The sequence below is a fragment of the Styela clava genome, chromosome 9 (genome assembly GCF_964204865.1).
Source record: "Styela clava chromosome 9, kaStyClav1.hap1.2, whole genome shotgun sequence".
Taxonomy (NCBI): Eukaryota; Metazoa; Chordata; class Ascidiacea; order Stolidobranchia; family Styelidae; genus Styela; species Styela clava.
The window spans coordinates 5935778-5959911 of record NC_135258.1 but is presented as its reverse complement, the minus strand read 5'-3'; the positions used below and the strand labels follow the sequence as shown (position 1 = coordinate 5959911).

General features: G+C 36.2%; 1 protein-coding gene across 1 annotated transcript; it reads right to left on the bottom strand.

The window, feature by feature from the left end:
• Positions 1 to 13492: 13492 nt before the first annotated feature.
• Positions 13493 to 19198, bottom strand: LOC144427161 (uncharacterized). Its single transcript, XM_078115921.1, has 5 exons — positions 19080 to 19198; positions 18026 to 18862; positions 16077 to 16221; positions 15297 to 15406; positions 13493 to 14439 (listed from the first exon to the last, which is right to left on the bottom strand). The coding sequence occupies exons 1-5, from the start codon at positions 19111 to 19113 to the stop codon at positions 13571 to 13573; spliced, it is 1995 nt and encodes a 664-aa protein (XP_077972047.1). The 5' UTR covers positions 19114 to 19198; the 3' UTR covers positions 13493 to 13570.
• Positions 19199 to 24134: the final 4936 nt, after the last annotated feature.

Below are 24134 nucleotides of genomic sequence, written 5' to 3'. Positions count from 1 at the left end.
TAATCTAGACGCAAGACAGCGCCGCCAGAACACCGAAAAACGCAGGAAGTCGCACGATGATTTTCGGAGCAATAATAATCTGTCAGCACCAAGGCAAGTGTGTCGGCGAATTCAACACCGGGACTAAATTTCCGGGGTTACACGGGTTTGGTAGTACGACTGAACTAGGAAACACGGTAGTGCGAAACTTGCTTTTGATTGTCATTGCTCAGCTGTTTATTATCAACGAGTAGTTTTGATACTGCACGATGTAACTAACAGATCAAATATACCGGTAGTCACTTTGGTGTTGCCCGTAGGGTTGCTCGAGTTGCTGTTTGATTGAGAATACATTCCTGCAATTTGCTGTTTGATTAAGACTGGGATGTAAATCTATTAAATATCAATGATGTCCAGTTGTAGTGATGGAGGAAATGGGCAACATGCACCCACATCATTAAATTGCATAAACTCTGATTCTGGTAGTGAAGAAACCATCTCTTACACTGAAAGAAATCCACGGTTCAAAGACAATGAAAGAAAAGAAGAATCTCTCAATTCTGTTTTTATTAATTTTGAAAAGTATACCTGGATCACCAGAAATGAAGTTTTCAAAATCATAGAAGCGAAAATTGGTAAAGATTCAATAATTGAACTATTCAATATGAAAAAAGAAAAAAAATGGCTAGTGGAATTGAAAAACCAACATGTAGTCCAAAAACTTCTTAAGGAAGGTATTACCTATAATTTTGATACTCATACACATGAAGCTAAAATAACAGATATAGACGATTTTAGTGTGGAAGAGTGGGTATCACTAGTACCAAATAGAGTCACTGATCACCACATTGGTATGATATTGGAAGAATTCGGAGAAATTATTTCAGTTTCTGAAGAGAAAGATGATTCTGGTTCATTGACTGGAAGACGAATGTTTAAAATGAATTTGGAATATGAAATTCCAAGGACTTTGAAATTACCATATGTACATCGCAGTTATAGATGGGAATTCAGTGTTTGGTACAAAGACCAAAAAGTACCCGAACAAAATGGAGCCGCAAATTTACGCAAGTGTTATGTATGCAAACGAATTGGACACCAAGCTACAGGTTGTGAAAGAAAAAGAACATGCAACATTTGCAGAGATCCCAGGGCAATGCCTCATCTTGAGAAAGACTGCAAACAAAAAAGTCGAAATTTCCAGGAAAAAACAGTTTTGAAGGAATTTTTGGCTGCTGAGAGTATGTTGGAAATGCATAATGAAACACAAAAAAAAAATTACGAAATACAATATGACCATAGTTGCAGATGTACATAAAGATATAGAATCAGAAAATGTATCGGAAGAAAATAGTACCACGAATCAGAATTCCTCTGTAAATATACCACCAGCCAGTGGCGGCGCGTGGTCATTTTGACAACCGGGGCAAGCTACTGCGGGACCAAGTCACCCCCGTCTACGGGGACAGGATGAGCGCTGTAAGTTCTCCCATCATTTTATGAGTATAAAAACCATTTCATCGGTAACAACCAATCGGCAAAAGCGACAATTTTTAACAATAGGAAAGTGTCTTTAAAACCGGTCCAAGTCAAGGGATTGATAAATATAGACATAGTTTATTTTGAAACCTCTTTCAAAAGGAAAGGCAATATTTACCCAGATAAATACAATGACATATTAACAGAAACTTCGGGAAAGCAGACAAGACCTAAAATAAAGTTTAAAACGTTACTATGAAGAAAGGAATGTTAATGCAAAGATAAGGACATGCTTCGCTCACTCATAGATATATATGCTGCTAGACTTCTACTGCTTGAACATATATGCAACACGCCGCGGTTTCTTGGAAGCAAAATGCTCAATAACGCGCTGATTAAAGTCATGCATCCCAGAAATAACGTCTCTGTGAATGGATAAAACAGCCAAAGAATTTAATCTATCTTGCTTCATTGTGTTTCTGAGATACGTTTTAATACGCTTCAGCGTGCTGAATGTTCGCTCTGCGTCAGCTGAAGAAATAGGCGTCGTCAAAATGATGTCCAGAAATTTTGCAGACGCCGCAAAGGTAGTTACTAGAGTGTTATCTATGAGGAACCCATAGAGCGCGCAAGTTGATGTGATGTTCAAAAAAGTTTGATTGGTGTATATACATTACAATTCATTTTCCAATTTACCCACGTTTATCATGGGGTAAAATTTGGAAACAGTAGTCAACAAATGGATGGGAAATTGACGTGCAAATTTAGAAAAATTTTTGGGGTTCATCAAAGAGAACGCGGCAAGGTGTTCAGTGCGCAGACGATCGCCTATTTGATTCACCAGAATGTCACAGCATTTCTTTGCAGACAAAATCAAACGCTGCGTTGTTTGCCCGCGGCGTGAAGAAGCACTCCATGTGTCGTCGTATTTTATTGTTTCCCAGATACAGCATCGCAGAAGTCTGAAATACAAGACTGCACAGACGCTCCATCCATTATCCTTGACTGCAATGCGCCGTATAATACATCCACGTGATAGAATATTGTGGAGGAAAAAGCGAGAAAAAATGAAAACTCACCATCTTCTAGCAGACGCTTTAGACCTGCCGCCTCCCTCACAGAGCGTTCGTCCCAAACCGGAGCTCTGAATGCCATTGAAACACTCAATGAGCTCAGACCTCATTTCGGACACGCCCTGCACCACGCGTGATTGGAAGTTCCAACGTGTTGGTGCACAAGCTGGGAGACGGCGGCTACATATCTGGCGAAGGAGGTCAGAGCGCTTCGGCGAAACGGAAAAAAATGAAAAAAAAAACCGAAACATTTGCAAAAAATATACGGACGAGAGGGGTATCAAGACACATATTTTTATTAACGAGGTTAAATTGGTGTGCATAACAATGTAAAAAATGCGCATGAGGAAAATCTTCTTTTATATAAACTTGAACACCATGTTTCGACCCACTCATGACTGCCGCGCCGTCATAAGTTTGAGCTATCAATTTTGACTTCACGTTGTAAGGCTGTAACACTTCTTTCAGTACAGCCGATATCCCGCAAGTCGTGCGATCAACGATTGGTACAAAGCTGTGAAATCTCTCGGTAAGTTTACCATCTTTTACAAACCGAAAAATCACAGCCAGTTGGGAAACGCACGTGATGTCAGTTGTCTCGTCAGACTGAATCGAAAGGAACTGGCAATTCTCAATTTCCAGAGCCAAATGTTGTAAATAAATTTTATACATTGAGTCGAGCAAATCATTTTGGATATCCTTAGATGTCCCTTTCGAAACAGTTGCGGCATCAAGATGATCTCTCAATACTGTATCTAGGGATGCGGTGTATTCCACCATATCCAAAAATACCCCTCTATTAGAAGAGCCAGCCCGTTCATCGTGCCCATGGAGGGACAGCTCGTGACAACCAATGAACTTCAAAACATCTATCAATCGACCGAGAACATGGCGGTTTTTCTCGACGTTTTAGTTGTGCCGACGAATAGAAACCGCGCGTCCTTCATTCAACTGTGCTGCAATATTAACATTTCCGAATGTTCGGTATTTTACTGCATTGTCCAGATGCTCCATAGAAGATTGATGATCCCTGGCACGCTCGGAAAGATGTTTAAGATCTCTAAAACCAAATTTACACCAACGTGAGTCACGGTGGGTAGCAAAAAGTAGTCAATAAAAACAAAAAAGTGCTCTTTTGTCCTCGCTGTAACACAACCATTCGTGTTTTTTATACCAAGTTTCTGCGCAGAATGTACGCCGACGCTTTCCTCCGTCATGGGATTGTTCCAGTGAACATATTTTTGGTTGATAAGGCCCAAGACGTTGTACCTCTAATTTTTGTTCCAGCGGCAGCTGCGAAAACGGAGTGCGAAGTAGTGCATCAACCTTATTCATTATGAGGTCTAAGGCTAAGAAATGCGAAGCCGGAAAGAAGTGAGGAGCTCAAAAGGAATGTGGAAAATCGAAAGCAAATGGACTAAAGGTCTCTAACTGATTCAAATAGCGAAACAAGCGACAAAAACGAAGGCGAGGAAACTATCAACTCTTCAAGCAACCAACCAACGAGAAGGAATGCGTGAATATGTCAACATGTTGTTGTAAGAAACGTCGGCATTGTGTCGTCATAATTTCGGGGCTAGCCCCGATCGGCCACGATGATTTAGTAAAAGAAACAGAAAACAAACGAGACAAACGCGGCGAGTGGAAGATAAAAGAGAGAATACGATATACAAAGAGCAACCGGGGCAAAATCGGCGTCGCCCCGTCGACGTTCGGCGAAGGATTTGCGAGCGAAAAATGAACCATGTCGGGAGAATATGGCTAGTGTAGACAGTCTGTTCAACCGATATTGAGGTATTTTTCTAATATTTTTTATTATATCGAAAAAACAACCGGGGCATTGCCACGGTTGGCCCTATTGACGCGCCGCCACTGCCACCAGCAAAGAAAAATAATAATGAGGAAACAATCGAGGTTCGCACTGAAACAATCCAATCATTGGACAACAATACCTCTTGCTCAAATGGAAATGAGACCCACATATTATTGTTGAATACGGTACATAACTTTGAAACGAACAACTTGATGAAGAAAGTTGAATCTGAGACTGTTAAAATTCTTACTGATTCACAAGGAAATGAAATAAGAAATGCAGTAAAAGTTGGTGTTGAAGAGGTGCTCGGGGCAACAATCAAAAAGTTGTATAACATTTTGGCAAATAATCACGAATTCGAAAGCGACATAATAATTTTATACGCGGGTACAAACAATATAGATACAAATCAGACTACGATAGACAAAGATGCAGATAAGCTCATAAAAGCTGCATTTGATAACGCCAAAAAGTCATAGTCAGTGGAATCGTACCACGTTACCATTTTTTTGGAAATGAGGAACAAAGACTGGCAATTAATCAGAAACTCGAAATAGCTGCCAATAATAATGGCGCTCTATACACAAATCCTCCAAAAACTTTTGATATGATTGAAAATGCACCACCAGAACTCATGTACCAGTTTGATAAAATACATTTGAGTCAAATAGGGGCTCAGGATTTAGTAGAAGAATGGGAGAAACTTGGAAATATCAACATCAAGCGTAAAGGTGGAACACGAAAAGATAGAGAAGACCTGAATCTGATAACAGATGAAATAACCACACATACACAATTGAATGCTGATGAAGAAATTCAAAGAGAGGCTGGTAAAACTGTTTAATTTCTTTATTAGAACTAGGACTGGGATATTTAAATTAAATTAAATAATTTCTTTTACTGTTGCCTAAGTTTTTATCTTTTTTTTTTTGTAGACATCTAATTGTTATACATGAAAAGTAAAATTTCGTTGCTATCTTTCAATGTGAGGGGTCTAAGAAACCGTGTTAAACGTTTGGCAATTTTTAATTATTTGAACTTACAGAATGTTGATCTTGCACTTCTGCAAGAAACCCATTGCTCAAATGGAAATGATAAAAATAATTGGAACCAAGAATGGAAGGGGAAGGGTTTTTGGACTGTTTTTTCTAACACTAAACATGGGGTCTGCATATTAGTCAATAATCAGTCTGATATAAAGCTAGATTTAATAGAAATTGATAATATTGGAAGATACATAGTATGCAAGTGTGAATATGATGATTATAATATAATAATTTATAACATATATGCCCCCAATCTAAGCAAAAAAAGGTTAAACTTTTTCAAAAACTTAGAAACTAAAATGGAAAATATTTTAACATCAATGCCACCCAACAAACCATGTTCCATCATATGGGCCTGGTGATTTCAATTGTATCTCTGGAAAATTAGATGAAAATATAACAAGATCCAGGGGGGACAAAAGTGCTACATATCTTGAAAATATTATGTTGAAATATAATCTAATAGACATATGGAGAGTGAATAATCCTGATTTAAAAAACTTTACATGAGCAAGTTCAAATTTTTTATTACAAAAACAATTAGATAAATTTCTTGTGTCAGATAATCTAAGAGCAATTATACAATCCTCTGACATTTTAACAAGTGTTTTATCTGACCACATGCCAATAACTCGGACAATGAAAAATATTGCCAAACTTGAAGCAGGGAAAGGATATTGGAAATTCAACATTTCACTATTAAATGATGAGGTTTTCACGAATGGGATAAAATTAGCCTTAACTAAATGGTCAAAAGAAATAGCAGATTTACCAGTTGGAAGGATTCTCTTGTTTTGGGACAATTGCAAGAAAAAAATTAGAATATGGGCTTGTCATCGAGAAAAAATAATTAGACAAAAAGAGAAAACAAAAGAAAAGGAAAACATTCAATTATACAACAAATTACTTCAAGAACTATCCGCAATCCAGAATACACAAGAAAAAACAGAGACTATCAATAAACTTCGAAAAGAAATGGAAGAATATCAACTCAATAATATTAGAGGAAGCATAATAAGATCTCGTGCTAAATGGACGGAAAAGGGGGAGAAACCAAATTCCTATTTTTTAAACCTGGAAAAAACAAGAGCGAAAAGTAAAACTTTGACTGAATTAAAAAAAGAAAATGGACAAATGTTATATGAACAAAAAGAAATTCTAGAAGAGATTGAATTGTTTTATGCCAATTTATATCGTTACCACACAACAGATTCTAATATACAGCAGGAGCTATTAAATAACTACAAAGCAAAAATAACAAAAACAGATAAAAATGATTTGGAGGAGGAAATCCAAGAACAGGAAATAAAAGCGTCATTGATACAAATGAAAAACAATAAATCCCCTGGATCTGATGGGCTACAGAAGGAGTTTTATGTCGCATTCTGGCAACACATACGAACAATATTAATGAGCATATACAAGGCATGTCTGGCACAACAACGTATGTCGAAATCTATGAATGAAGCTATTATCACGTTATTGTACAAAAAAGGAGAACTTTAGCAAATAGATTAAAGCAGATTATAGGCAGTGTAATACAAGAGGATCATACTGGATTTGTACCAAATAGAGAAATCTCTGAAAGTCTAATATTCATTAAAGACATCATTTCATATGCTAATATTGAAGATAAACCTCTGATTGCATGCTCGTTAGACCAAGAAAAAGCATACGACACAGTAGACAGGATGTTTTCATTTAAAATTTTAAAACACTTAAATTTTGGAAATAAGTTCATCTCCAGTATATATACTTTGTATAATGGAAATTTTAGTAGAGTTTCAGTAAATGGATTCATGTCTCAATATATACAGATTGAGAGGGGAGTCCGACAAGGGTGTCCCTTGTCTCCATATTTATACATCTTTTTCGCAGAAGTTTTTGCATGTAATGTTAGAATAAACAAAAATATTATTGGATTTGAAATGCCAGATGGATCAGAAGAAAAAATAAAACAATTTGCAGATGATGCCACTGTCTTAATGAGAAATTTTAACTCTGTAGGTTTTTTACTCCATATATGTCAGCAATATCAGGAAGCTGTTGGAACTAAACTTTGAACTTAGAAAAATGTGGCATTTTATTAGCTGGAGAATATCGAGACATTCGTATCAAATTTTTCAACAAAATTAAAATCTATTCGTGCTTGAAAATATTAGGAATTTGGTTTAGCAATAATGTGCAAGAATGTGAATCTAAAAATTGGGAATCTGTAGTACCAAAAATAGAACAAACCTTAACCTTGTGGAAACAACGATCTTTAAGTCTAAAAGGGAAAAAAATAATAATTGACTGTTATCTTTTATCGAAATTGTGGTATTTAGCATCATGTATTGTAGTACCGGGAGAAATCATAAAATCCATTAAGAATCTAATTTGGTCATATATCTGGAATAACAAAACAGAAATGATTAGCAGAACCCAAATGTATTTAGATCTTGAAGAAGGAGGAATAAAATTAGTAAATTTTGAAAGGAAAATAAAAGCTATCCAACTCAAGTGGGGTATTAAATTATTACATGGTCACAGTGGACCCTGGACCAAATTAGCTAAATACTTTATACAACATAGTAATGGACTTTTTGTGACAAATTCATTTGAAAATCTCTTCCTGCAGTTCCCACGGAGAAATATACCAAGTGCTATACCACCATTTTATGTAGAACTTCTAAAAAATTTCAGATTATTGAAAATGAATAGAGTGATATATCCTAATAACAAAATAGACATATTTCGTGAGTACATATGGTATAACCCTATATTGGGTGATATTATTTATCCATATGACTATAGAAACTGGATTAGGACAGGGATACATACATTGGGTGACTTATTTAATGTGGAATGTTCTCAGATAGTGCTTATGTTGAAAAGAAACACTTCGGGGATTAACCAACAAACTTTAAGTAGGGTAAGAACTTTTAAACAGAATATTTTAATTAACATGAATAATTGGACACTTGTCTCAACCAACATCGAACAATATAATAATATATCCATTGACAATTTTGATACAAAATTCCAGCCCAAAACCAAGCAGCTTATATAGCTTTATAGAACAGAATATTCAAATGTGAATTGGAATACAATTAGATTTTATGACTTACCCAGAAAAACTCAAGACTTAAATTGGAAGATAGCAAATTTTGCTTTACCTTTAGGAATTGTACTAAAGTCATGGTTTCAAGATGAGGATGGCTATTGTGTTCTCTGTGATTCAAATGAAACTGAAACAGTGTATCATTTATTTGTAAATTGTGATTTTACAAAAAACTTCTGGGACTGGTGTGAAATTGATAATATGTTTAGAAACGTACAAAATATTGTTCTGCTAAAAGAAATAATAGAGGAAAATTTGTTGCTTATTATTGGAATTGGCAAATATTGCATATGACGGTACAGAAACATTGTTAAATATGATAGATTTACTAAGAATCAAAGTATTTTAAGAACACAATGGAAAGCCAATATGATAGGACATTTGAACTGTATGCCACAAACGAGAAAAATATTGTATTTGAACACCATCATTGGTGGATTAATGGAAAAATCAGTGCGTTGATTCATTTCTACCTTATTGTGTGCTTTTTTTTATAATAAATTGAGTAATAGATGAGAGATTACTCTTAGATAGTTTTGATTGTTATGTAACTAATTTGCGAAACCATTTTTCTTTTCTCATGTTAATATAATGTAAATGATATTTCACATAAATGAATGATCAAACAAATGGATGTCGCATTGGATGAACTACAATATGGAACATATAATTGCTGGACTTATTCATGATTACCGTAATACAATAGAATATGGAACATGAACTAAATGATGCAACGACATCATGATGCATATTTGGAATCATGAACGGACTACCAATGAATTCAAATGAACTTGATATTGAAATTAATCTAATTGTTTTTTTTAATGGAAAAAAAATGTAACTAACTGGCTTGTCAAGAAAAATTGCTGACTTTATTTTTTTTCTTTTGATTTATTACGCCAATTAATGTACATTTTGCATAAAATTTGAGTTGAATATCATGGTCCAAGGTCTTTGTGCGCATTTTATGTTCAGGAATCCATAAAATTGTTGTGCAATCCAGGCGTTTGATTTAGCGACGCTCAAATTCTAACGTAAATCGGAATCAGGTTGGTCTTGAAGTTCGGTAAAAACGTTTGCGGCCCGCAATGAATTTGCCATTTGAAAGTGGCCCGCAACACTAGAATGGTTGGACATGCCTGATCAAGAGTACATTGTTTATCTAATAATTACACTGTAAAGAACTACTAACACCACACTGGTACAACTGAGGCAGGTCTGAAGATACCAGTGGCGGCGCGTCAATAGGGCCAACCGGCGCAATGCCCCGGTTGTTTTTTCGGTATAATAAAAAATATTCGAATAATACCTCAATATCGGTTGCACAGACTGTCTACACTAGCCATATTCTCCCGACATGGTTCATTTTTCGCTTGCAAAGCCTTCGCCGAACGTCGACGGGGCGACGCCGATTTTGCCCCGGTTGCTCATTGTATATCGTATTCTCTCTTTTATCTTCCACTCGCCGCGTTTGTCCCGTTTGTTTTCTGTTTATTGGACACGTTTAGTGGCCATAACGATCGTTTCAATATTATGTTGTTGTTGTTCTTGTTCTTTGACAAGTTTTTAAAAAATCGCTTTTCTCTTCGAATACTGGACCAATTGTTTTGAAATTTTCAGTGGTTAAAGATTAATTTCTTCGCTAGAAGGCTATTACTTTTATTTATTTCAAAATTTTGCGTGAATTCTATGAAATTTGATATTTCGTCTGAAATTTTGCTGTATTATTTTTTATCCATGGGAACACGGATTTTAGTCAGTGTCATGACTGGCTGTACGTTTTGATTCTGCAAAATTCTTGCTACTGGAAATTCAGAACTTTTTTTAGGGTACCGGTATCGTCAAAGGTACCGGTAAAGACTGATTCGCTCTGGTCTAACGTGTCCATATATTTGTGCGTAGATCTCTTGTTTTACTAAATCATCGGGGCTAGCCCCGAAATTATGACGACACAATGCCGACGTTTCTTACAACAACGTGTTGACATATTCACGCATTCCTTCTCGTTCGTTGGTTGCTTGAAGAGTTGATAGTTTCCTCGCCTTCGTTTTTGTCGCTTGTTTCGCTATTTGAATCAGTTAGAGACCTTTAGTCCATTTGCTTTCGATTTTCCACATTCCTTTTGAGCTCCTCACTTCTTTCCGGCTTCGCATTTCTTAGCCTTAGACCTCATAATGAATAAGGTTGATGCACTACTTCGCACTCCGTTTTCGCAGCTGCCGCTGGAACAAAAATTAGAGGTACAACGTCTTGGACCTTATCAACCAAAAAATTGTTCACTGGAACAATCCCATGACGGAGGAAAGCGTCGGCGTATATTCTGCGCAGAAACTTGGTATAAAAAACACGAATGGTTGTGTTAAAGCGAGGACAAAAATGCACTTTTTTTATTACCTACTTTTTGCTACCGCCCGTGACTCACGTTGGTGTAAATTTGGTTTTAGAGATCTTAAACATCTTTCCGAGCGTGCCAGGGATCATCAATCTTCTATGGAGCATCTGGACAATGCAGTAAATTACCGAACATTCGGAAATATTAATATTGCAGCACAGTTGGATGAAGGACGCGCGGTTTCTATTCGTCGGCACAACCAAAACGTCGAGAAAATCCGCCATGTTCTCGGTCGATTGATAGATGTTTTGAAGTTCATTGGTTGTCACGAGCTGTCCCTCCGTGGGCACGATGAACGGGCTGGCTCTTCTAATAGAGGGGTATTTTTGGATATGGTGGAATACACCGCATCCCTAAATACAGTATTGAGAGATCATCTTGATGCCGCAACTGTTTCGAAAGGGACATCTAAGGATATACAAAATGATTTGCTCGACTCAATGTATAAAATTTATTTACAACATTTGGCTCTGAAATTGAGAATTGCCAGTTCCTTTCGATTCAGTCTGACGAGACAACTGACATCACGTGCATTTCCCAACTGGCTGTGATTTTTCGGTTTGTGAAAGATGGTAAACCTACCGAGAGATTTCACAGCTTTGTACCAATCGTTGATCGCACGGCTTGCGGGATATCGGCTGTACTGAAAGAAGTGTTACAGCCTTACAACGCGAAGTCAAAATTGATAGCTCAAACTTATGACGGCGCGGCAGTCATGAGTGGGTCGAAATATGGTGTTCAAGTTTATATAAAAGAAGATTTTCCTCATGCGCATTTTTTACATTGTTATGCACACCAATTTAACCTCGTTATTAAAAATATGTGTCTTGATACCCCTCTCGTCCGTATATTTTTTGCAAATGTTTCGGGGTTTTCTTCATTTTTTTCCGTTTCGCCGAAGCGCTCTGACCTCCTTCGCCAGATATGTAGCCGCCGTCTCCCAGCTTGTGCACCAACACGTTGGAACTTCCAATCACGCGTGGTGCAGGGCGTGTCCGAAATTAGGTCTGAGCTCATTGAGTGTTTCAATGGCATTCAGAGCTCTCCGGTTTGGGACAAACGCTCTGTGAGGGAGGCGGCAGGTCTAAAGAGTCTGCTAGAAGATGGTGAGTTTTCATTTTTTTCTCCGCATTATTCTATGGATGTATTATACGGCGCATTGCAGTCAAGGCTAATGGATGGAGCGTCTGTGCAGTCGTGTATTTCAGACTTCTGCGATGCTGTATCTCGTATCCGGGAAACAATAAAATACGACGACACATGGAGTGCTTCTTTACGCCGCGGGCAAACAACGCAGCGTTTGATTTTGTCTGCAAAGGAATGCTGTGACATTCTGGTGAATCAAATAGGCGATCGTCTGCGCATTGAAGACCTTGCCGCGTTCTCTTTGATGAACCCCAAAAATTTTTCAAAATTTGCACGTCAATTTCCCATCCATTTGTTGGCTACTGTCTCCAAATTTTACCCCATGATAAACGTGGGTAAATTGGAAAATGAATTGCGATGTATATACACCAATCAAACTTTTTTGAACATCACACCAACTTGCGCGCTCTATGGGTTCCTCATAGATAACACTCTAGTAACTACCTTTGCGGCGTCTGCAAAACTCTGGACATCATTTTGACGACGCCTATTTCTTCCGCCGACGCAGAGCGAACATTCAGCACGCTGAAGCGTATTAAAACGTATCTCAGAAACACAATGAAGCAAGATAGATTAAATTCCTTAACTGTTTTATCCATTCACAGAGACGTTGTTTCTAGGATGCATGACTTTAATCAGCGCGTTATTGAGCATTTTGCTTCCAAGAAACCGCGGCGTGCATATATGTTCAAGTAGTAGAAGTCTAGCAGCATATATATCTATGAGTGGGCGACGCATGTCCTTATCTTTGCATTACCTTTCCTTTCTTCATAGTAACGTTTTAAACCTTATTTTAGGTTTTGTCTGCTTTCCCGAAGTTTCTGTTAATATGTCATTGTATTTATCTGAGTAAATATTGCCTTTTCTTTTGAAAGAGGTTTCAAAATAAACTATGCCTATATTTATTAATCCCTTGACTTGGACCGGTTTTAAAGACACTTTCTTATCGTTAAAAATTGTCGCTTTTGCCGATTGGTTGTTACCGATGGAATGGTTTTTACACTCATAAAATGATGGGAGAACTTACAGCGCTCATCCTGTCCCCGTAGATGGGGGTGACTTGGTCCCGCAGTAGCTTGCCCCGGTTGTCAAAATGACCACGCGCCGCCACTGGAAGATACCCATGTTGTTAAATAGTCACTCTAAGTATTTTACATGTATGGTTGGATCTTATTATGCCCTATGTGATTCAAGGCAGATGGTTGATGTATTGGCTGAGAGAATACGTTTGTTTGGTTGTTATTTCATCTCCAGTAGCCGATGTTGAGCTCAAAAATAACAGTTCTTACTTATAATGACTAACTCTCCGATTTTCTAAATCTTAATAAAATATTAGAACCTCTAGTGTAGTTGTTTGATAACCAGCTTTAGTTTGAGAAAAGAATTCTTAGTTTTCCTGCATGTTCTACTCAATGTCGTCAAGGAGTGAATTATTCCCATATATACAAAAAAAAATTTCATTATTTTTATTATCGGTCTACTAATAGATGTAGATAGACAAAGTACATTATTGGCACACGTACCCGTTAATTTTTTCAACTAGGTAAAAATTAATATCGGTACATTTCTAGTTTGAACCCAATATCTTTTACCAAAAGCTCTAGGATAGTAACAAACGTACTCGGACTGAACGGATAACGAGAGAAAAATTTGAATGTTGATACTTTTCCAGAATTCATGATCTATAACCTGCTGACTTGTTAGTCGTTGATCTTCGTCATCGTACAGCATTCTTGTGAGCAAATCACGGGCCAAGTGAGGGTTGGGAATCAGTAAGTAACCGCGAAACGTACTTTGCATATAATATCCAATTGATTCGAATGAAAAGAAATTGTTACACCATAATCTACGCAAGACGGAACCCAAAGTTTGAACATCATCTTCAAAACCTCGTGTGTAAGAAGAGCATATTGTATAATTGTTATAAATATTAATTTTTACATTTTGCATGTCCAATGAAAACTGAATACTCCTTTCCAGTTCTCCATGAACAATATTATGTTTATGCAGATGTTGTAGACCACTAACTAACTGTTTTGCATGTACGAGAGCAAGTCTAGAATCAAAAGGAATTTTGTTTTGTTTTCTCTCTACATAATATTCAACAAGCTTTAGAAACTGGCATCTTTGAGTAGCAACAAAATATTCATCCGTTTTATTTAACCGACCACTAGCAAAGACAGAGATTACATTTGGATGTGGATGTTGATGAAGAACTTTCGTTGCATGAAGTAAGTCTTCCTTCGTTGCAGAATACACCCATATTGCTAAAGGCTCTGCAGCCGAATTAAAAAGTTGACCTTCATAAATGACCATTCGGGTTTTCATTTCAGGAGTGTGGATATCTAATTTCTCATAAAGCACTTTGTCTTTAAACCACCAGATGTCATCAGTTAGTTGCTGGCGATCTGAAAATGTCTCATTTTAAAAAAAGAAAAATGAAATAAACAACTATCTGAAATGAAAAACTGTTCAATGATTTACAAAACAATACGTATTAACACTATGGGTTATATTTCCTATGTAAACTAGAGATGTACCGACGACCGGTACATTTTTGTCGCCGATACTTATCCAATATCAACGAAAAAACGCCGATGCTGATACGCCGGATTTAAACATTAGTCTGTGAGCATTATTCATAGTGCACATTTTTCAGTTTGAAAAAAAAATGATTATCCAGTTAATGATAAATTAATGTTCGTCATACATATTAAAACATTCTAGTTAGAATAAAAAGCTAAATATATCGGGAATATCGGTTTACATTCAGCCGATACCGATACATCAATACATCTCTTCAATGAACATGATTATGCATAAAAATTCAAAACGCTTCTTGTCGCAATGTCACTGTATATTTTGGAAAATTAATTTTAAAATTAAAATTTGGACCCAAATCGATGGACCCAAAACCAGGGGGAGGCAAATTGGGTGTTTATGTGTTAAAGCATTTTAAATCGTATATCTAATTATGCAAATGAGCGCAGGTTCAAAGTAGTAGTAGCAATTCACAGACTGAAAAAATAGCAGAATAAATTTTAACACAGACTGGGTTTTAAAGATTAACGAACATTTATGATCGTAAAATCAATTTATTTGCTGAATTCATGAGAGTTTGAACAAGCAGAAGCGTATTTCTATCTGAGAGAGTTTTTTGCTTTGAATCAGATGCAAATACCCATAAAATGACAAATGTTTGTTATTGTGTTTCAATTTTTTAAAGAGAAAAAATGCAAGGAATGATGAAGTTAATATATCTCACCTTTCGAAGTTAAAGCTGCCTTCCTAATCTTTTCTTTTTCTTCAAGATATTTTGCAAAGTGGAAGTTGTTAACAAGCTTTGTTAATGAGGTTGCAACTTGTGAAGAATGACTGAAATAGTGATGGATTAACTTTAGTGGGAGAAGTTATTTGAGTGCTACAGCCAATATTAAACTTCTACTCGTCTATTTCTAATCCCCGCATGATAATAATAGTGAATAATGCTGAACAGAAATACATTTAAAACAGCTTGCTCATTCTAAGATAAGCCTGATCAGGGTTCTTATTTCAATATTAATGTTATTTTAAACTTCGTTTTGGATTTGGCATACAAATTTGATTGTCACAACCAGAATTCATCTCTATTAACCTATTATTAGTCCCTTCATGTTGATTGTCATCTCAAACAATAATACATTTAAAACAGCTTGCTCCATCTAATATAAGTGTGATTAAGATTTCGATTTTGAGATTATGTTATTTTGAGCCTTGTTCAGAATTTAGTATTGTCCCATTCATAACAATACTTCTTCAGGGAGAATTAATCTTAATAATTTCCAAATATATTTTTCAACGACAATACCTGTAAGACAACAACTACAAAACATGTCTGATCCAATGCCAGTTCACATCATGAAATGGACAAGAGTTTTGCTTGCTACGAAGATGATAAAATTTGGATTTTGAGGTTATCTTTTCTCCAAACAATGCTCCGGAAAAGAATTTTAATAAGACTGTCACAAAACAGGACCAGGTATTACTGCAACACGAATATACAAACCTTTTAGTTTTCATTTTTGTTGACAAATCTGATTTGAAAGTTCCATTCTCAAAATGTGGAAGCAAAAGTTCATCATGGCTGCTTGTTTGAGGACATTGTGAGCTACCAGGTGGAGATTCTTTCTGCAGATCTCGGAATAGTAAACCTGAACAGAAAGAAATTTCTTTTAAATAAATCTTCACTTCAAGTTAGGTGTCAAACTTTATTAGTGCGCACTTGGCAATCACAATATCGTCAGATAAGATGCTGAAATAGTTTGAATGAAAATATAGGAAACCCTACTACTGACAGATTAGAACTATCTGCATATAACTTGAGAGTATCTTCGCCGGAACGCTCGTATGGGACACTGTACTTTGGCTGGTAAAATTTGGTACTGGAAGTTTAAAAACGCTCTCAGCTTTTCACATCGTATTGTGACGTAGTGATAGAAGAGAAAAAGTTTCAGCCATGACACAAAGTGCGAATTGCTGTGTATAAATAGCTTCGATTCCCATCTAATTTAATTCCTTTTATTGGTCTAATGCAGGTCTAATTGGTCTATAATTGGTCTAATCCCAAACTAGGGGCCGCGGAACGAATTTTAAGGGCCGCAAAGAGAACACCAATTTTACACAATGTACTATATCTGTTGTACTTTTTTCAGACACTTGATTCGAAATACAATTAATAAATAGTGTAAAACAAAATTTCACGATTCCGAGTGAATACATCTTCATACGGTGTTTACTCGAAAATAAGACAGCGTCTTCAATTTTCCTTCGAAAATAACACTTTCTTTCAAAAATAACACCACTTATTTTGGGGTATGTAGAGAATAGCAATATTTTTTAATATACGAAACATGAATACCGATTTTCATTTACTTATAAACAGCACGTTTTGATTTAAAATAACTGCTACATATAGATTATTAACCATTTGAAAAGTAGAAAAGATTCCTTGCTATCGACTAGGACTCAGTGGTCCGCGAACTTCATTGTATTGTGACGCCCGCCAAAAATATGCTCTAGTTGCTCCCCGTGAAAATACGTATTGATTGATATCTTTCAATAAAAGAGCGTTTTTGCAATGACTTTCATATAAACGAACAAACAAAACCAAACGACAGTCAGTGAAATCACATTTAATGGACCATGGTAGAAAAGCATGCTATATACAAATACAAAATCACAAAGGGGATGGGAGTTCGGAACGCTTTTTGAACCGAAGAAAATGATCTTTATCTACAGTATACCGGCGGCACGCAAACCTCTGCCTTATGGTAAGTTTGATCAATAAGAGTGGAAAATGAAGATCATGCCGTCGACGACCAGACATCGTAATTCATCATTTAGGCCCGCATGAACGAACATTGAGCCACGGCTGGACTTGCTATGCAGCAAAAAGCATCCGCACCCATAAAACTGATAAATTGCGTAACGTTAATCTGAGTAAATATGTGCTTGTTTTTCTTATTGAGTAGGCCTACTAAAAGTTCAGATTTAGCTGTGTCAATAAGATATCAAAAATGCATATTCTAAACTGTTTAGCATTATTAACGTAAATAGGGGCCGCGAAAATTTTAATATATTAAAAGGGGCCGCGAGCTCAAAAGTTCGGGAAGCCCTGGTGTAACGTATTTTTAGTAACAGTTAAGATTTAGCTATAATAATGGTTGTGATAAAGTTTTGTTGCAAATTAACAGAATAAAAGGTTGGAATAAAAATTAATTAGGAACAATTAATTCTTAACTCTTTTTGGGCATTATATCGCATAAAAAATATACGATTAAAGAAGTTTTTGTAGTTGTATAGCCAAAGAGGAACTTTGGCATACGTTTGTAGGGGGTCATTAGTGAATCTTCAGGGCCTAAAAGCTGATAACAAAACGATTTGTGAAATTGGCTAATGCGAAATGACCTGGGGGGAGCAGACCGTTGAAGATTAAACCCATAAATTCGTTCCTACCTTTTACATTTGGCGGAGCCATATATTGATGAGAAAGAATCTCGTTTATCATTGGACGTTTACGAGGAACAAACTGAAGCATCCATTCCAGTAAATCTTTTGCGACTTCTGCTTCTGGAACTAAAAGTCCATCCAGGTTCAGGTTTTTGTGGTTTTTCATGAAATGATTCCATAAGTCTCTTTCATCGCCAAAGGGATGTTTACCGCCACTCCATACATAGTAAACAATGACAGCCAGTGAATATATGTCAGTTTTTTGGGAAGTTGGAAATCCAGACACAAACGATTCAGGGGGTCTGTACCCGTCAGTACCGAGGCCTTTCCTGGTGTAAACTGTTTGAGTCTTTGACTCTATGACTTCACTTATACCAAAATCACCAATTTTGATGACTTCCTGATCAAGGGATAAAAATACATTGTCAGACTTGAGATCATTGTGCACCACATGTTTATCATGAATGTATTCAATTTCAGCAAATAACTGTTTTGCAAAGTCAAGTGCAAGTTCAGGATAAAAAGGGGTTTCGGCCTTTTTTCTATTTTCCACAAAATTTCTCAAGTTATCTTGGTTGCATTTGCCGATTGCAATGTACATATATTTCATTGGACCTTGTTGGTATTCGTCTGAATGTATCACAGAGACTACATGAGTGTGAGGGTTCAGTAACAGAAGAATTTTTGCCTCTTCCACACTTTGTTTATTGTATTGAACATATTTTATTGCAATATGACGAGTTCCAAAAATGGCACTCGATATTTTTCCTTCATATATTTCACCATGGTTTGAAATTTTTTTATTCTGAAATAGCGGAATAGAATCGGAGAGTTTGATCAAATCTGAAAAGTGAGAATAAATAGAAAAATAACAAGAATTAAAATATTTTGCTAAAACGACGAACCAGGTAAATTTTGGAAGATTTGAAATATTGCCAGATGCTGCCCGCTCCTTAACCTCACTAGACAAGTAGCTGGATACAGCTAACACTGATCGAAAGGTTGTGAATTCAAAACTACACAAAGAAATTGTAATCAAGAAATAAAAATACAAACCAACCTTGACTATTTTCAGGTTCTTTATTTTCCTTCATTTTCAGATTTTTCTCAATTTATCTTTTTCACAGATTTGTCAGTGTAAACCAGGTTGAAAGAAACCAAACTACTAAAACCTCTACTAAAAGGAAAAAAAATGAAACATCGATATCGAAGGAATAGTAAGTTTAAGAAGTCAAAATGAGGGTAAATATTTCAAAATACGGAATTGATATTGCATTGTAGATACAGATATTTACAACGTGCTTGATTCAATAAGTTTTTTGCTCCCTTTGAAAAGATCTGCTTGATTATGGCTTATTCTGAGCAACAACATAAAACTCCTAATTATAATTTTTGGTCAAAAATCAGCGCTAAACTGTTTTCAGAGAAAAAGATACTTATGATTTTTACTAATTTTTGGTTAGGTATATCATTGGTTTCTAAGCTTGTCTTTCTCAATAAAAACAAAACATCTCGTAAAAAAATGGTAGAATTTTGATAAAAAAAGCTTTGTCTTTGCTTTTGCATATTTTCATGGAACTAACTAATCTGTTAAAAGTACAACAACTTTAATGAAACGTAGTAATTTGATATAAATAGTTATGTGTTGCCCCTCTAATTGCGCTGTGAACCCCTGTGTTTCTCCAGCTCAAACTGAGCAAATCTTTTTTAACTGAAATTAACGGATCCTTCTGTACAAAGCCTCGCTATTCCCCGCTATATTTTCTAACGACAATACATTATGCGCCATGGAAAGATTTACGTTGGAACCTAAATACACGACTCTGTATATGCCAACGCTAGAATATCGAAGAGGAGGTCATAACTCGATCGCTCGTGCAAAATAAATTGGTAAATTTACTTTGATTGTAGTGTGATATCGATACAAGGATACCAAGTGCCAGCAATGGTTTGATGTGATACACAACGATGTTTTGTTTACAGGATTAATACCCTAATTTATCATAATTTTTGAATTGTTTGGGCTTCCAATTTATTTATCTTGAAACAAGACCTCACTATCTGACAAAAATTACTAGCGTGAAAAAACAATGTTTCAATACTTCTTACCGATCGTTTGCAGAGCGCTATTGTTTGTAAAAAATAACACGGCGTCTATTTGTTATAGGTTTTGTTTTTAAAGAAGACGTAGAACGCTTTATCAGAAAAATATAATGCTATACTACAGCCTTCGCTATTATTAAATTTACAGGTCCATCTGCCTGAAAAACAGCTTGTTATAAAACAAGGTCTTGTCTTAAATCAATTTTTCGATCGTTTGTATTTTTATTGAATACCGCCGTGAAACTATGCCAAAATATTGCGTTGTCGCAGCTGCAGACGCTGTCGGAATAATACTCTATAAATGTAAAAAAAATCTTCGATTTCCACTCTTTTTGCGTAGCTTTATCGTCAATTTAGTACCTACACTAAGTCACAAGATTTCAATTTTTTATCCGAGATATCAGGGTGAAGTAAACAAGGCAAGAAAAATTATGAAACATAGGTCACTGGCTTAGCAATAGCTTGCAATAGCAGTTGGTCCATGGCAACCTACGTCGGCTCGAATCAGGGCCGGGTTAATAGTTTAGGCGAATCTCGGCGCCAATTGAGGGGATGAGCAAAAGTACTAACTCAAACTCATCGCAAATACTCGACATATCTTCGGATTCGTCTGTTTCGAAAAATTACGGTTCCGTCTAGAAGTGATATTTTACCTGGAACCTATATAATGCAATTAAGTAGTTAATCTTATTAAAGCGTCTCAACACACTTGTAAAGAATATTTTTAGAATTTTTTTGAAATGTGGTCGATTCTAAAAATGCAAATTACATTCGATAAAACTCAACTTTAAGATCCTATTACTTTTTTTCGCTCAGAACCAGGTCAAAAACAAGCAGAAACGAGCTTAATAGGTTGAACTTAGCAGCGCCACACTTACATATAGAAATTTCTATCATTAAGCATGGGATCCAATACAGTAATACATTTTTTCAAATTTATTCAACATATTTAACCCTCCGTATATGACTCTTGATAAACAGATACGCAATGATTCAGTGATTTCCAAACTGAACCAGTGTAAGGGTTTGTTTTCCATTGAATTTTTTTAACTTTTTTACAACTTTGCAAAAATGTGAGATTTCAGGAAAACACCCCGTCACGTTTTATAATAAAAATAGTAAATATCCAATTCGGATTAGGGATATTGTTAGGAATGATTTGGAAATTTCCCTAACCCTGACTAGATAATTACAATTTTTTTTTTTTTTTCAACATTGGCGTTATTTTTCATTACTTTTTATTGTGACCTCATGACTCGATTTTATGACTTATCCTAACCGATGATTACCTAATCGATATATATAAATATAAGCTTAAGTAGTGAGATATTCAGAACTTGATCAGAGCTATATCTGCAACCAGTACCAGTTGTAATTTTATTTGAAATAACCTTTGTACCGCAGTGAAACTATGACAAAAAGTTGCGTTGTGCAGCTGCACACGCGGCTGGTACAATACCTTGGGAGATATAAGAAAATTTGGCTTCAACTTCCACTCTTTTCGCGCAGCTCTAATGCCAATTTAGTACTACACCAAAGTAACAAGATTATCGAAGATATCAGGGAGGCGCTTTAAGTTGGCCTTGCGAGAAAAATCATGAAACGTAGGGCTTACTACAATCCAAAAGCAGTTGGAACAGGGGGAACGCTCACCACCTAAATACGGCATGAATAGTGCGAATATAATAAGGAGAATATATTAAATCAGCGGCTATCTAAAGAGCGTTTGCGACGCAGCATGCGCCCGAGATCGCTCCCCATAGTTTCAAATAAAGCCGTTTACACACAAAGCGTCGCGGTTAGAGGCGGCACGCGGAGTCGCTTCAGTTTCTCTCGGCGAGCACGGCGCTTCTGGTCGAGCGACACATTATTTCACATTCATATATTATTTTTGTAAATCATAGCTGACTAAGTATTGTCTCCTCTAACTGTTCAAAGTTATTATACTCTATGACCTATTTGCTTTCGTGTGGGGGTTGCAATGGCAGTCAGTTAGCAATATACTCTACATTGAATGAAGATTCTATTTGGCATACGCAGGGTGGTGCATTGTAATGAATTATCCACAATTTCCGGAATGGACGACTGCTTATGTCCAAGCACAAATGTACTGAATAATAAACTATATTTGAAATTAGTTCAGTGCGATGTAGTGAATACTTGTTTTAATGGCGCGGCGGTGTGGCTCAACGGGCTAAGCGTTAGGAATACGCTCGCCACCGCACCTCTAATTACTCTGCGTGGCTTCGCAGGTTCGAATCCCATGCAGGGATGGTTATGTGCGAGAGGATTGCTGGACTCCTCGCCGTCGTTGGGTGGTTCACGTAACCGCTGGTCGGTTACGGCTTCCTCCACCACCAAGTCCATGCTTCCGAAAATAAACAATACAGTAAAAAACTAATCCCATACCCGACTAGGAATGGTAACCGGACGAGAGGCCGTGGTTCGCCATATGGATAAGCCGTCTTATCGACTTTCCTCTCCCCCGGGATAAATATGTAAATCCTATCCTATCCTAATTTTATTTAAAAATTAACTCGAATCAACCCGAATCAGGGCCGTTTTCATACAATGAGGGGCTTATGTATTATGATACCACGGGTGCATTTTAATTTTAACTTCAGGCAAAAAACGTCATAGCACTAGAAAACCCGACATCAAAAAACTCGTTTTAGTGACATCTGGCATAGTAAAAAGTACATATATAATAATTACAGTCTTTGTTGCTTAGATAAATTTGTATGTATATATAGTTATAATATATCAACATTTTTTTCCTAAAACAAAGGCATTATTAGAGTAAAAACTGTTCAATTGCTTTAAATTAGTGTAATTTAAGGTTAAAGGGATATAATTTTTTAAAGCTAACCAAATTCAATTATTCGACCCTATTTCATTTTTTAAAACAGTAAATATGGGAACATAAATGAGAAATATGAAGTCTATAAAGCCCTAAACTGACATTATTCTGGAACGAGGCTATACATTTTTATGTCATGGGTATTGTTTTTACAACGTATAGCGATGTAGTATAACTTCAATTTCAAAAGTGCTAATTACATTCCGCAAAACTCAACTGTAACATTCTATTACTACATTGTAATAGAACATGATAGGCGACACCATTGAATTTTGGAAAGGACTTCACTGTATTTCCTTCCTTTCTTCACTGAATCTTACTATATTCCACTACCTTTGATTATCACAAGAGTAAGCAGCGATATTACGCTCGCTATTCCGCGCTGTGTTTTCTGAGAATGGTTGTTTATGCGTTATGAAATGACTTACGTACGAACCAGAATACACGACTCAGCTTTCAAAGCTTGAATACACTATAGCTAAGAAGGGGGTCGTAACTCGATCGTCCGTACAAAATAAATTGGTAAACTTACTGTTATTGTAGTGTGATATCGATGGCAAGATACCAAGTAATGGTAAAGTTCCCGCAGTGTTTTGATGCGATCCACCATACTTTTTGAATTGTTTGAAATTTTTTTTTACCGTAAACAAGACCGCACCATCGCATTAAATTTACCGACGTGTTACAAACAATGTTTCAATACATTTTACCGATCGCTTGTTGAGCGCTATTGTGTATAAAAGTAATACGACGTCCTTTTGTTATGGGTATTGTTTTTGGTGACGACGTAAAACGCCCTCTTTGGAAAGGGTAATGCTATATTACAGGCTACGGCCATTGCAATTTTAAATTAACAAGCCCATCTGCCTGTCTTATGTAGGGTTTTGTTTGTTATCAATTTAAACAAAACAGCCAGTTTTAAATCAAGTTTTTTATTAAAATATTTTTGTTGATTTGTTATCCTTACAAAATTTCACTATAGCAAGGTGAATAAATTTTCTCACTTTTGGTCTTCTTTAATTTGTACTGAACAATTTCAACAATCCCAACTATTTAAGCGTTTATTTAAACGTAAGTGTTCAAAGTACAACAGCCCGAAAGTTTAATACTATCGTGTGTTTTGTTGCCTTATTTAATTGGGCTTGTGTGTGT